The sequence below is a fragment of the Scleropages formosus genome, chromosome 5 (assembly GCF_900964775.1).
Source record: "Scleropages formosus chromosome 5, fSclFor1.1, whole genome shotgun sequence".
Lineage (NCBI taxonomy): Eukaryota > Metazoa > Chordata > Actinopteri > Osteoglossiformes > Osteoglossidae > Scleropages > Scleropages formosus.
This window is the reverse complement of record NC_041810.1, coordinates 13,978,890-13,992,529: the sequence shown is the minus strand read 5'-3', so window position 1 is coordinate 13,992,529 and position 13,640 is coordinate 13,978,890. Positions and strand designations below refer to the sequence as shown.

General features: G+C 44.1%; 1 protein-coding gene across 4 annotated transcripts in view; it reads right to left on the bottom strand.

The window, feature by feature from the left end:
* Window positions 1-13,640, bottom strand: part of slc24a2 (solute carrier family 24 member 2) — a 51,640-nt gene that overhangs the window by 18,901 nt on the left and 19,099 nt on the right. For 2 of the 4 annotated variants that reach the window (XM_018759777.2, XM_018759779.2), the window contains exons 3-4: window positions 7,624-7,662; window positions 6,042-6,150 (exon numbers count right to left, since the gene is read on the bottom strand). In XM_018759777.2, coding sequence (XP_018615293.1) covers window positions 6,042-6,150; window positions 7,624-7,662 — 148 coding nt within the window. Of the gene's footprint in view, window positions 1-416; window positions 432-6,041; window positions 6,151-7,623; window positions 7,663-13,640 lie in introns of all 4 variants that reach the window. The other 2 variants (XM_018759776.2, XM_018759778.2) reach the window with 2 other exon arrangements.

The window sequence follows — 13,640 nt, the reverse complement described above, 5'->3', positions numbered from 1 at the left end:
ATAAAATAAGGAATTCACTGATGTCAGGTCTCCCAACACCTCTCTATCACAGCTGGCAAAATCGAGAACAGTCAGGCACAGTAACCGTGCAGACGATGGTGCTAAAAGACGGTGTAGAACAGACAGACTTGTTTTGACAGGTCTGGACAACTTTGTTACTTGAGGAAAAACTGAAGGGTGAAGGTAAGTAGGACCACGGTGTGCATGTGGGGGTTCGTAACAAGGAGAGCCAGATGATGCAATGTGCATGGGTTCGAGTTATAAACACAACACCGGAGACACGGAACCGACAGGTGCAGCTCCGTACGGCACCATGAAGAGGGAGATGGAGTCATCCAGGGGAGCGAGTCTGGGGGGAGGGCAGCCACTTCCAAGCCGTAATGACAATGTAAAGAGAATAAATACATTGAACTCACCAGAATCAGCAAATTCTGAGGAAACACAGATTTTCAGAGCAAATATAAAGGAGTGGATAGAAAGAGAGGGAGAAAGAAACAGTAGATGGGAGGTAAGTAAAAAAACATACTGAATATCATTTAGGTTCATGTGCTCAGTATTAAACCATCACCAGTTTTGCCAAAATTCGACAGTACTGTCTGGGTAGAATTTCTAGTGCTCGCCTACTTTCCGCATCTGCATACATTGTTTGAAAAATTCAAGGACTAAATCAAAACAAATACAAGGTACAAAATCTATGATAACATAATGTGAAGCAGGTTTGACCACACATGCAGTTCATGCTTCTCTGGAGAAAAAAAATAGAAGAGTTTTAGCTGTTATCTAGACAGAAAAGTGACAGTGAAGGTGTCACAATGTACGACCATGTGACCGTCTTTCATCATTGCTGTTTACCTTGAATTACCAAAATTTCACTTTGGGGATTAACTGTAGAACATGACCCTGCAGCGACACAATCAGAAATCCATCCAGACAGTACAATTGACTGCATGTGGCCTTTTTTTCCCTCCACACAGAGCTGCTGTCACTCTGAAAGAAAACGGTTAATGAACTGTTTAAAGCCATGAGTCATACCCTCTGGGCCCCGCGAATTGGTTTTCAGGACTCTTGCGGAGGGGAGGAGGAGAGAAGCAGAAATGCTGCATAAATGGTGTCTGCTATTCTGAGCTTAAATGGAATATTGTTTTTTTTCATCCTTTTTTTCCAGGTACCACTGAGAAGGAAGGAGGTGTTTAAAATGGGGGGAAAAAAAAAAAAAAAAAAAAAAAAAAAACTTTTGATTGCACACAGTTCTCCAGCTCACTATATCACTTATGAAACAGGGCAAAAAATGGTTCACACTGTTCAGATCAGTCCTGTTGGTTTGGGATTGTCATAAAAATTAGCGTGTGTGCATAAATGATCCCATAAACATTATGGAAAACTGCACTCTATCACATGGAGAGCATTATGCGAGCTACGTATCTGGTTCTATGTTTGCATTGTGTAATTTTGTGTACACAAAGTTTTTTAGTGATTATATATAAAATACACGCAAAGAAAGCCCACTGAGATGAACAGAAATCTGGCGGTTGGTTAATGGGATTCCTCTGTGTGACGCGGATTGGACACAAATAAACAAAAGCAAAGTTATAAAAAACTGATCCTCTTACTTTTCAAATGTTTTTTTTTTTTTTTTTAAATATGCATGAACTGTGTCTGCCTTGAAAAGAGCTGCTGCTGGCTTTCGGACGGAGTGTCTATTTTAAGGAGTTGTCTAACATCTTCTGTTGTGAGATGGCTTTGCCAAGTATCTAATGTGTGCTCCATGGGCATGGAGATAAATTCACTGAGTATGGTTATATCTAAAAAAACACTGAAGAAAACATCTGGTCAATAAATGGATGAGAACATCACAAATAGATCAATAGCCCATTTAGGTTTAATTTTAAATCTTATATAGCTGTATGGCTTATTACTTAACTATTAGAATACTGGAAATCTCAGTCATGCCTATAGTTTCTAGATTTATTGCTAAAGAAATCAACATTAAATCTACCGCAGACCTGAGTGAGAGTAACCATTTTGAGAAATGAATTTTCCTTGGGTTTGGGAGACTAGAAAATCTGCAGAACCCTTTTAGGCTTTACAGTTATTGTAAAGGTAAATTTCAGACAAACCAGCTGCATGGATCCATGAGCCCTCAAGCTGCCCTCTATTCAGCTGCCACATGGATGATCAGACATGGAAGTAACAAGAGTTACAACCTGCTAAAATGACAAAAAAAAACAGGGTCTGCTTTGATGCGTAAAGTTGAAATAGTCCCACCCCTTTTCCTTCTTATGCTCCCCTGCAACTGGGCTAAGAACCCAACCAGCAGAAGGTTTTTGTACTCTACTGAAGAAGACCAGGTTCTAAAGGAGCACCGCCAGTCCGAACAGATAACTCAACACTCCCCTAGAGAGGCAGATTGGGGTCTTTGCTCCAGTATCCATTCTCTTGGGGATGTTTGAAACCTGAAGTGAAGAGGTTACTGTACCAACACACTTCACCACATAGCAGATTTTCTGGTACATGAGCAATAAGCTCTGGCCAGAGTGCTCCACCTCCAGCAGGTGGGCTACCATTGTTCCGAAAACCTGCAGCACCTTCTTCACTGGAGACATAATCACACTTTTCTCTGAAGGGAGAGAATTACATCTGACACTCGGTTCCAGACATGTCAAAACAATCTCAGACAGAAGAAGATGCATCAGAGGGCTTGTTTTAAAGACTTACAAAACATATATTTCACCACAGACTTGAACACGCAACACTTTTTCATTAAAAACCATTAATTGCCAGAGACCTCTTGTCCAGTGATGGCTGCAGTGGTCTGGATCCTATTCTGGAAGTACAGGGTGTGAGGCAGGGTATTGCGGGGCAATGACACACAGTCCTTCACTCACACAGACATACAAGAGGCTATTGAGAGTAACCAACTACCAAGAAAATGTAGAAAAGTGCAAAGTGTTAATCAGTAATCAACTTTTTTGGGTGGTGTTTCATATGCACGACACATGCGGAAGTCTGAAGCCTAGCTATTTTCATCTTATTAAAACAGAAATAACATTTAATTTTCATTTGCACAGCAGTGGAGTTACTATTACTAAGATCATATTACACTCCATTCTGCTCCTCATGGCACTGAGTGCGAGGAAGGTTCTCTTCCGCTTGATGCAAATTAACTTGCTGTTAATCAAGCAGATATTGTTGAGGACCAGATAGTGCCTGATCACTAATGGAGGTTTCCGCCTCGCTCTGCCTGCTTCCCAAGCAGCTCCGTGGGTCCACTCAGCATGACAGATGGGCTCTGCTCACGGATTCGCTCCGTACGCGCAGCTGCCGGCTAGGCTCCCTCCGGAGACGTTTTGTCTGGTTCTGCCAGACAGACTTTCGAGGGCAGCAGCCGCTCTCCTGGTCCTGAGCCTTAAGATCCTGGACCAGACCATCCCCTGGAGCTTTGGCCCCCTGTGCAGGTCCTAAAAAAGCAAATGCAGCCGCGCAGCTTGTTGACAAAAGCAACGCGGAAGGGTGGCAGGTAAGTTCTTGGTTTTAACTGCCACTGAAGTCACGGTCAGAGTTGACAGACCAACCACAGGGTCATGTGAAAGCACTCATCTGCTATTAAAAGTAATCACCAGCTTTCTCGCAGTCCCACAAATGTTTCCAGCAGAACTCTCAAGGAAACTGCTCACAGAACAAGTTAAACTAATATAGAGGAACCCTTGGGCTTTGGACCAGGTCGGGTCTTATCGCTGAAGCTGTGACCACCAGCATTCTGCAGATCCTCAGGAGATGTGTTAAATTTGGCTCTCCTGCTCTCTCTCTGCAACAGAGTTTTCTCCAGTCGCAGAGCTTTCTTACCCTGTAGTTTACTGTGTTTCTACATGTGAGCGCAGTGGACCCAACTACCAGCTGGGTCACTTCCTGTTTGTCTGAAAGCTGCTAATGGGCCTTCGAGGAGGATTAAATGCTACTGGCTCTCTTTCACACAAGGTACTTTCATCCTCAACCACAAAGAGGGAAATTCATCATGTTCAACCGACAACATGACGTTCAATCAAAAGTTTGTTCAAACCAAACTATGAAGAGCTGCCTCTTTCTTATTTCAGTGTGCATTCATTCCATTTTTCAAAACTATGGCAGAGCCACAGAGGAGTCATAAATGTTGGATTTATGCTTAATGCACCTCCATCCATCCATCCATCCATCCATCCATCCATTTCCAGTAACCACTCATCCAATTCGGGGTCTCTGCAGTCTACAGCTTATGCCAGGAACAGAGGTAGGAAACATCCTGGATAGGATGCCAGTCGTTCACAGACTTTATTCACCTGCCACTATTAATAAAATCAATAAAAGTGCACCATTATCCTCAATAGTTTCACGATCTTGAAAAATCTGGATGTCAGTGAAACGACAGAGTCCATATGAGCAATCACTGATATCAAGTGTCAGAAGGGTTCAAGCTGGCTCACGGTAGAGGTTGACTAAATTTAAACACGGCGAATTATGAAAGCTGCCGTGCAGCACACGGCTGGAAAGCGGCTAACGAGATTAAACTGAGCCCAGTACATAAGGCCACCGTGTAAAGCTCAGAAACAGCTTGCCTTCCACATCCTACGGAACCAAAATGTTTGTTTGCAGTCCAGAATCACAGTGAGATCGAGCAATGGCAGTTCAGGAACTCCCTGAAACATCAGGTTGCTTCAGACTTGCATACTACACAAAATAAATGTGCATTTTTCTAATCTAATTATGGATTAATTCAGATGTTGAAGACAACAGCTTCAGTATGATGCGTCCTCAGGTCACTTCCTCAGACTGTGTCAGAAATCATTAACACCTGAACTGCATGGGGTCACCACAAATTCTTATGTTACTGCCTCCCCATAAATTGGAGAAAGTTTGCTTGAGAACAATACAACCTGCTGGCTGACTATTAAAACTTGCAGGGTATAAATGTGAAATGAATTGCTTTGCTGCAAAAGCAGGATTGAGGAGTCAAGCTAGAGGTCACAGAACGAAAGATGAGGGGTCTCAGTGAAAATTTCCATCTCATACTGTTCAGTTTTGCCGGACCTTTCTTCTGCTCACAAACTGCAAAATGTCAGGTATTGCAGTTTTCAAAATTATAGTGATAATGCTAGGTATAATTATGAGAAGTGCATATTGTCTACGCCATTCCAAAATAATAAACTGCATGCACTTCTAATGAGATTATGATTATTAAAAAGTTATTAAAGTCTACAAAAGCTGCTTGACTATGAAAATGAAGGGGTTTTTTTTTTTTGGACCTGCCAGCTGTTTGGGGAATGTCATTGCTGAAACATCACTTTCTGAGTCCACGCTCCTTTTTGTACAAGCTCCACGGGTTAAGAGCACATCAGCAGGACCCCTAAACCTGGTACCTCACAGTATCTTTCCCAGGGAGGAACTTCAACCTGTCAGTGAAAATGTACAAAATGGTACAAAGTGGTAGCTGTCAATCTCTTTTGGGAAAAGCCTCTTCCAAATAATTGACATCAACCTCACGAGGCAGTCCATCTTCAGCTGTGAAGTAACTTTCACCTCGCAAATAGTGCTTGAAATGAGTGGGAAAATATGGTATGATGGGTTGTGTTTATTGTGAGCACCATGTCTGCAAGCTGTCGTCAAATATAATATTGCTATAACTCTTAATGTGAGATGCGAGGCAGGGGAGAGCAGTCATTCCTACATGCACAGCGTAATGGGATCCATGGATCAGCTCTCCAAGAGCTTTTCACTCTGTCTTTGCGCTCAGGGTGGTTGATGGGCTGTGGATTGAATCTGTGTTGGGAAAAACTCCAAAGGAAGAGGGAACGTTTCGTTCATAGTTGAGGTCATGTTGATTTGGTCTAATCCTTTAGGAGACCTACAGTGGATGTGTGGCTCACACACTGATCATTTCTGTTACACGGGCTGACATGCCTGTAGGAAACTGGCTCAACAAAAGGTCTCTGTGTGAGTGTGTGTGTCTCTGTGTGTATGCATGTGCGTGTTCTGCATAGATGCAGGATCACCCACACCCCGCAACCTACCTTCACTGAGGGGGTCTAGTGTGTGGATCATCAGTTGGAAGATGCTGTTCCTCATCAGACTGTTGTGCAGGGAGGCAGAGCTTCCCCCTCTCTGGAGGCGGGGCTTGGCCTGGGAGGGTGAGAAGGGAGATATGTGTCAATAAGCTCTGTGCCAAGCGGTCAGGGTCCAGAAATACCAAATGGTGCCCACCAAGATGCCCAGTGTAGGCTTTTGTCCCCTGCAACCCCAAACCTCAGCTCTGCACTTTTACTTCAGGGTTCTGTGCCCTCGAGCGGCTCAGCGGAAGTCATCGTCCACTTCCTTTACCTGTACTCTTTCCCGCGTATATTCAAAAATGTATCCTTTTCACTTTATTTCTCATAACTACCCCTTCAAAGGCCCACAGTATAAAAGAACCGCGTTTGACTTCAGCTGCCCGTCAGATCTTACATCCTGCACCTGCAATGTGTTTCAGTGCTGAGTCAGCCATTGCAAATGCTCTCATGAGCACCTGGTGCAGGTCTTGGAAAACAGGAAAACGACAATCATTTCAATTCTAAACTTTCATAATGAGAGAAAGTGGAAATTTTATGGCACTAACAAGGTGAGTCACTTGAAAAATCGTAGGACAGGAAGAGCAGGATATATACACACACACACACACACAGGCTTCTGCTCCTAAGAGCATCTTGACCTTTCATTAGCTCAGTTTACTGCCTTGTCTATTCAATCCATCAAAGCAAAATGGGGGGAAAAATAACAAAAAACCAGTGGATGACCAAACACGGTCAACGAGTCTTTATGATTTCCACTCCAAACAGCTTGACCTTCGCCGAGGTGACTCTGTTGGCTCCAGGAGCAGTAGAGAGACAGCCAATCATGTTCACTTGTGGCAGTGACAGGAAGGGATTGGGGCTAAGACACCTGCCAGTGATGGCAGCTGCTCTGGACACATCCTCCTCTCGCTGCCCCTCAGTGATCTGTCATGCAATCTAGAGGCACCATCAAAAAGCTGCTATTTCGCAACTGCAACAGTTTGCCAGCAGTGGGGGGGGGGGGGTGTTGTTGCTTTGGGTGGAGCCAGAACACTGGCTACCTCCCACTAACGCAGCAGGTGGAAAAGTGAAAACCCCAAAGTGCTTCTTCAGTTCACCACACCCCCTTTTACGTTTATTCATTAAGCAGATGCTTTTCTCCAAAGCGACGTACATCTCATATAAAATACAACGTGTGCATTACATTAGCAGGAAGAGAGACTTAGATGCAGACACATGATTCTTAAGTGCAGTTTGTTTCTTTCCACCATATGAACCTTTTAACATAGTAAACATGTCTTGGTAGTGTGCCGTTATTGCATCTCCTCCAAAGGTAGTCAGAAGAGACAAATCAGAGTAAAACATCTATTATTCCGGTCGCTGTGTATCATATAAACCACATAATGCCATCACATGGCAAGAAATCATAAATCATAAATAGCAGAAGAAAAGGACTGGCAGATCACTAACACACAAAGCATACGAAAGGGAGTTCAAGGTATATAATTTAGACATCAGACAGAGGACAGAGAACTACGGAGGGCAAAGGGTTTGAGACAGGACCTACCGACAGTTTGTTCCCGTCCTCCGCCGGCTCTGGGCTCGCCTTCACAGAGAGGAAGAGAAAGACAAGAGACGCTGATGTGAAGCACTCCACAAGACAGCCATAGACAGCTATAGACAGCAATGGACAAATCACAGACAGTCACAGAATGACAGCTGAAGACGTGACACACAACATCCCAGAATGAAGAGAAACCAGACGAGACATGCAGGCGAAATCACGTTAAAAACATCTGTCAGTGGGACAACCATCCTCATTCACACTTAAATGACATTTAATGCACATATGAGGTCATGACATTAACACTGATGGTGCTTCTCTGGGTTTAGACATATGGTGCGCATGCTCAGTTGACTGGGTGTCTTCACAGTACCCATTGGCTATATTTGGACAAATCTGGTTCACAAAATAAGTGTTGAACTTTCCAGCAACTGATGTAAACATGACAACTTCCTTGAGGTCATCACGACAGTTGTTTATATGATGTTCCCTTGCAAGCTCCATTTTTACGAATCTTACTGCACATCTGGGATATCACCATGATTTCTGGATCTCCACCTGAAAGAGTTTTAGAATTTGGATCTTGAAGCTCTACAACATTGAATAAAACCACCTGGAATTATGGTCTATGGAGGAATAGTTCAACTCAGAAAATGTATGAGTCACTATGGCTTGGCATATTGCACAAGAACCTCTTTTCAACATGTTGGGGGCTCAGCCTGTAGAATCCCACCAAGGGATAACCTTCTTTGAGAAAAGTTTACAGTGTCTGATTACAGAGGGGCAATAAACACAATGGATTCACATCAACTGTTCAATGTAATTTCCTTGTGCCTTTCCTCATTTCATAAGTAATCATAAAATCAGTTGCCACATTGCACATTACTTGCATTTTTCCCCGCTTAATCCGCATAGGTTAAGCTCTCAAGGTTACAGCGATCTTGGTATGGCAAAGAGGCGGAATCATCTGAGAAACATCCCAAGAGGGCAGGTCCGTTAAGGTAGGCGATGCTCCAGGACCCCCCGCTGTGGGGAGAGCTGCACTGGGTGCTGAGAAGTAACTGAGCCCTCTTAATGCTATATATGGGCCATCTTACAGGACGGCCAGTTCCAGCGGCCATGTCTTACAGCTCAGTGTCTCAGGTCACAGACTCACTCCTGTCTCCCTACTTCTGTCTGCACCCTGAAGATTAGTCAGCCCCCGGGTGGGGGTGGGAGAGAGAGGACACAGGGAGCAAATGGGAGGGATTAAAATAGAGCAGATCCTTGCCTCAGCATGATCTCCTTGCCAGAGGAGAGTTAAAAGAGGGCGGGGGCGTCACCTAGGCTCTGAGAGCACCCCATGGAGGTCAGCGGAGGCTCGCTCGCTGTGGGAAGCCGTGTACAGCCACAGGATTAACTGCTGGCCAGCTTTCCTGGAAGGAGTTATATCATGCATATGTCTGTGTTAGTGCAATCGTGTGCGCGCACCCGCTTGCATGTGTGCGTTTGTGTGTATGCGGTAACTCACCCTAAGCTTGGGAAAGAGAATCAATTTCTTTAGCAGTGCTGTGACATGGAAAAGAAAATAAAAACGCTCAGCTAGCTGGAGTTAAGCTCTTAGTACATGTATAATATCTAGATGTCTGTAAGATCCTATCCACACCCTATGGCCTCTGGGTCTCCATCTGGCTACGGCAGTAGCGGAGTAAAGTGCCCACACTGAGGTTAAAGCAGGAAAAACTTGGTCCAATTCTTTGGGACACTAGTCTGCTAACAGCATGGTTTATGAACACAGGGCTGCTATCCTGATGATGTGTCATATATGTATTCTAACAACGTGCATCATGTAATAGACATAGAAAGCTGAGGAGGTGATCATATGCAGATTGGATCTGTGGGTCCCACCTGTATCATTATGCATTGCATTGCATTTTTTCAGATTTACTTTGTGTAGTTGTCACATGGAGGTGGAATGCAGCCATTTTACATCTATATACAATAATTATCCATCATATAATATGTCTCCATGTACACATGCCAACATTTTTTCCAAATATCTGCGTAGTTACAAGGGAGGGATGAAAGGTGTTAAAGATCTGGAACGGAACTTGATCGTCTTCCTCAAAGAAAGAGTGACACTTCTTCTATCTCTATTCAGTCAAGAGCACAGTCCCAGAACCAGCCAGATGTGGGTAAATTTTGGTGTCAGTTGGTAAATCATGGGACCGTGAGAGCCAAGGTTACATGAGCAAAGATCTGTGGAACTCAACTTTGTGGTAGCGCCAGGACTTCAGCCTCCATGAGTGTGTTGTGTTTAATCATTCTTCCTTCAAGAGCACACACCCTCACTGTTTTCATTCCCAGGAACAGCAGTATAAACAACTAATGCACAGATGAAATAGAAATATATGATAAAGAGTCAGAAAACTGACAGAACAAAATAAGCTATGCCTTTTTCTTCCATCCACTGTCAGCAACCTCTTCCCCTACTAGGGTGAGCTGGGATCTTGCCCAGCAATGCAGGGTGCAAGGATGAGGAGGGAGGGGACACACCCAGGATGGAATGCCAGTCTCTCACAAGGCACCCCAAGCAGGACTCGAACCCCAGACCCACCACACAGCAGGTGCTGGCTAAACCTGCCGCACCGCCGCACCACCGCACCCCCTGCCTTTCTTCCCATCGAAAAACAAATTGTATGATCTGTGAAAAACGTGGCTGAGGAAATTTGAATGGTCTGTTAAAAATATCTCTGCCACCAATAAGTGAATTTCCCACATGAGTAGAAGTTTCGACAGGGCCGCTTTGGCACTGAGCCAACTCTGCACAGACAACTGATTTCAGCAGTGGTGTCCGTATCTCTGTCATTTAGTCATTCAGGCTTTTTTTAAAATGTTCGCATCAAACAGAGGACTTTCATGAGGAAAAGGGGCACTTTTACATACACACGCACACAGTTTTTTTCATAATATTGAGAAGGGGATCTCCTGTGTACTCTGCAGCAAAAACAACCTAATATCTGATCTTTACAGGCAGATAAAGAGTGCAATGAACAAAAAACAATAAAAAAAAAAAAAATGTTTCTAATTTTTCTCTTCGGTTACTTTCTCTTGCCGACACTGTATCGTTTCAAAATAAGATTTAGGAGCTCAAAAACAGAGGCAAGAGGCAGGCGTGCAGATGGCTGACAGCCACGTGGTTTAAATAGCTGCCTGACAACAGATTTGCTTGACATATTGTGTCTTATCATCTCGGTTTTAATTCTGTCGGCAGGTTGGCTTAATTCTTATGTGACATCGTGACAGACTGCTGAAGTAATTAAGCTAAATACATGCTGGCACTTGAAAACCTCTCTTAACGTCCACCTGCTGGATCGGTATTTTGGACTGACACAATGGTTTGCTTGGAGAGAATCTGCAAGCAGCTGGACAAACGTGCAGGTCTGCTTTTTAACGGGCCCACAAAAAAAGAGCACGCGGGCTTTAGGAGAGAATATGTAGAACCAGGCCGCAACCACCGTCTGCTTATTCGTGCTTATTTGTTGACTCTTGATTCCTTTCTCCATAAGGTCACTTACAATGTTCGGTTTGTACACTAAGATACTTCGCATTAAGTACCTTGATCGTGAGCACTACTGCAGCAAAATTCGAACCTGGCTCTGATCGCTATCGCAATTTTCGGGAACCTGTAGACCCGTTCGGCACTTCCGCAGCATTAACACAGTTTATGACCATTGTTGTTATTGGAGTTTGGAATTATCCCCGTTATGTCATCATCATGTCGCGCTCTAAACGGGCAGAAGCGTCAGTTCGGCCGTACAAAAAAAAATTTAATGAACAATAGCAACCATTTGTAGCTGAATGCATTACACCCTGCTGAAGGGTAAATCCTTGTTCAAAGGAGAGAGCCATAATCTATTTAATGTAATTAATGCTTCAGCATCTGCTGCATGAATAATTCAAAAGATTATTATGGTCGACGGCTAAGCTAATTGTAAGCGCTTCATAGGGTTTGTCCGGACCAACGGAGGCTTTGAATAAGTAAAAAAGCAAACCAGACAAAAACATATTTTGAACAGGGTGAAAAGACCGTTTTCAGTTTCAGCGGAGGAGCGACTGTCGTGTTCGCAGGTAGACTGGCGCTACATTTACATCCAGGCAACGTAACCCTGTCTGCTGGCCTAAACCAGTACTGCACACAAGCACATTAACAGACCTGTCATTTTTTTCACCTCAACGGGTGATGCATGAAGGTCAGCTCTCTTCAGCAGCTCCCCAGTTCCTGAGATGATTCCTAGAGCGAGATGTGACGCTTTTATATCACTGCGGTCTTATAAATTTGCCGCAAGAGCCGGGGAGCGCTCGACCGAAGCCAGTCCGCAGATTTCGCCAATGTGTTATCGGCAACCGTAAAGACAATTACACACTTGCCTCGTACTTACGTTAATTGCAGTTGCGAAGGCAGTTACACACTTCCCTCGTTCAACATCCTTGTGCTGATTAGGAAAAGCTGCTATTTTGTAATTGATCTGATGTGAGCTGGGCAAGCGGGCACTTGGAATTGAAGAGATAACCGAATCCACACATCATTTAATGGAAAATATGACAGCGTAGAGATAAACGACTGCCATTTTAACGCGATTTCCCACTGTCGGCTAACTAAGACGTGTTTTGCATATCTTGCACTCGGTATTTATTGCCCAAAAATTCATTTAAAGAATCCTTTCCAGAAGTACATAGAAAACTCTGGCATGGTGAATATCTGGGAATATCTTTCGGTGAAATTTTACAAAATAAAAACGTTTGAACCGTTCAGTTAAAAATAGGCACCGAACTGTTCAGAATATGTACTGCTAGTGTAACGTCCCTGAAAATACTTGAATGGCCCCATTGAGTGCAGAAGGAATACGAATAGCAAAAAACACTGTCATAGACTTCAGCTTGTCACATTCTGCCATTATTAAGAGGATAGAACAAAATAATAAATCTGTCATTTACTTATTCAACTTTCTGTGCACTGAATGAGACTTTTCCCCTGCAAAACTCATAGGATTTTGTTGGTTTACCAGTGATTCACACCAGTCCATTGAATCAGACTTGTCAAGTCCCTGTATGGCACTGGTCAGTTCTCCAACACCTTCACAATGCCTTGATCGCTGAGCTGAAGATATGAATTTACCGTTATTTCCTGTGGTCTCCCGCAGTTAAACTAATAAGCACCCAAAGGTAAAATGAACACTGTGACTAAATCATGGGGGGTACAGTGGGAAGCATCTGGACATTCAGTGAAGTTACAGGTCTGGTCTTGTTCTGCTTCAGACTCTGCATCTACATCAGGCAGACATTTTCAGACTCATAGGCCGCCCACTCCATCACTTGCTGCGATGGCATCGAATCTGACATCGGTACATCAACACAGATTTCGCTGTGGCAGGTGAAAGTGCGGAGCCGAAAAGCCAACGCACCGATCTTCATGGAATCGCATTGTGCTTCTATCCGCCATTTCCGGATGCTTCCCTTAGCAGGCGTGGCACTGGCTATGACAGATCCATGCTGATCCCACATGTGGGTACCATTCGCCAGTTTCACCCCCATGAGCGATGCGCCCAAGCATGTCAGTGCGCTCCTCGGGTATGCCTCCAGAAATAATGACACTTTCCCTTTGTTTAAAAGAATCAAGCAGACAGGCAAACTCGAGTCGTCCACTTGCTAATTAGTGGGGCCCCTGCGTTTAATAGCGAGGCAGAACTAATTACAGGAGCTGCCAAAACACTGATTTCCCCCTGGAAATCTCCAAGAGGCACCCACCTGGAGACAAGCGTGCTGGCTTGGCTTGAAATAGTCTCCAGCTGTTCTCGTACGTGAGCAAACGCAAACGCTAAGCATCATCTGCAATCTCCGCAAGCATTCCTTCCAAAAAGTCAAATCCACCCTAAGGAGATGCTGAGGACCTATTTAATATCCAGCATTGTCTGATAGCTTAACGGCTCATGGCCTCTGTAATCCGCAATCAAAAGACATCTTCTTCCAGGTTCTGTTAT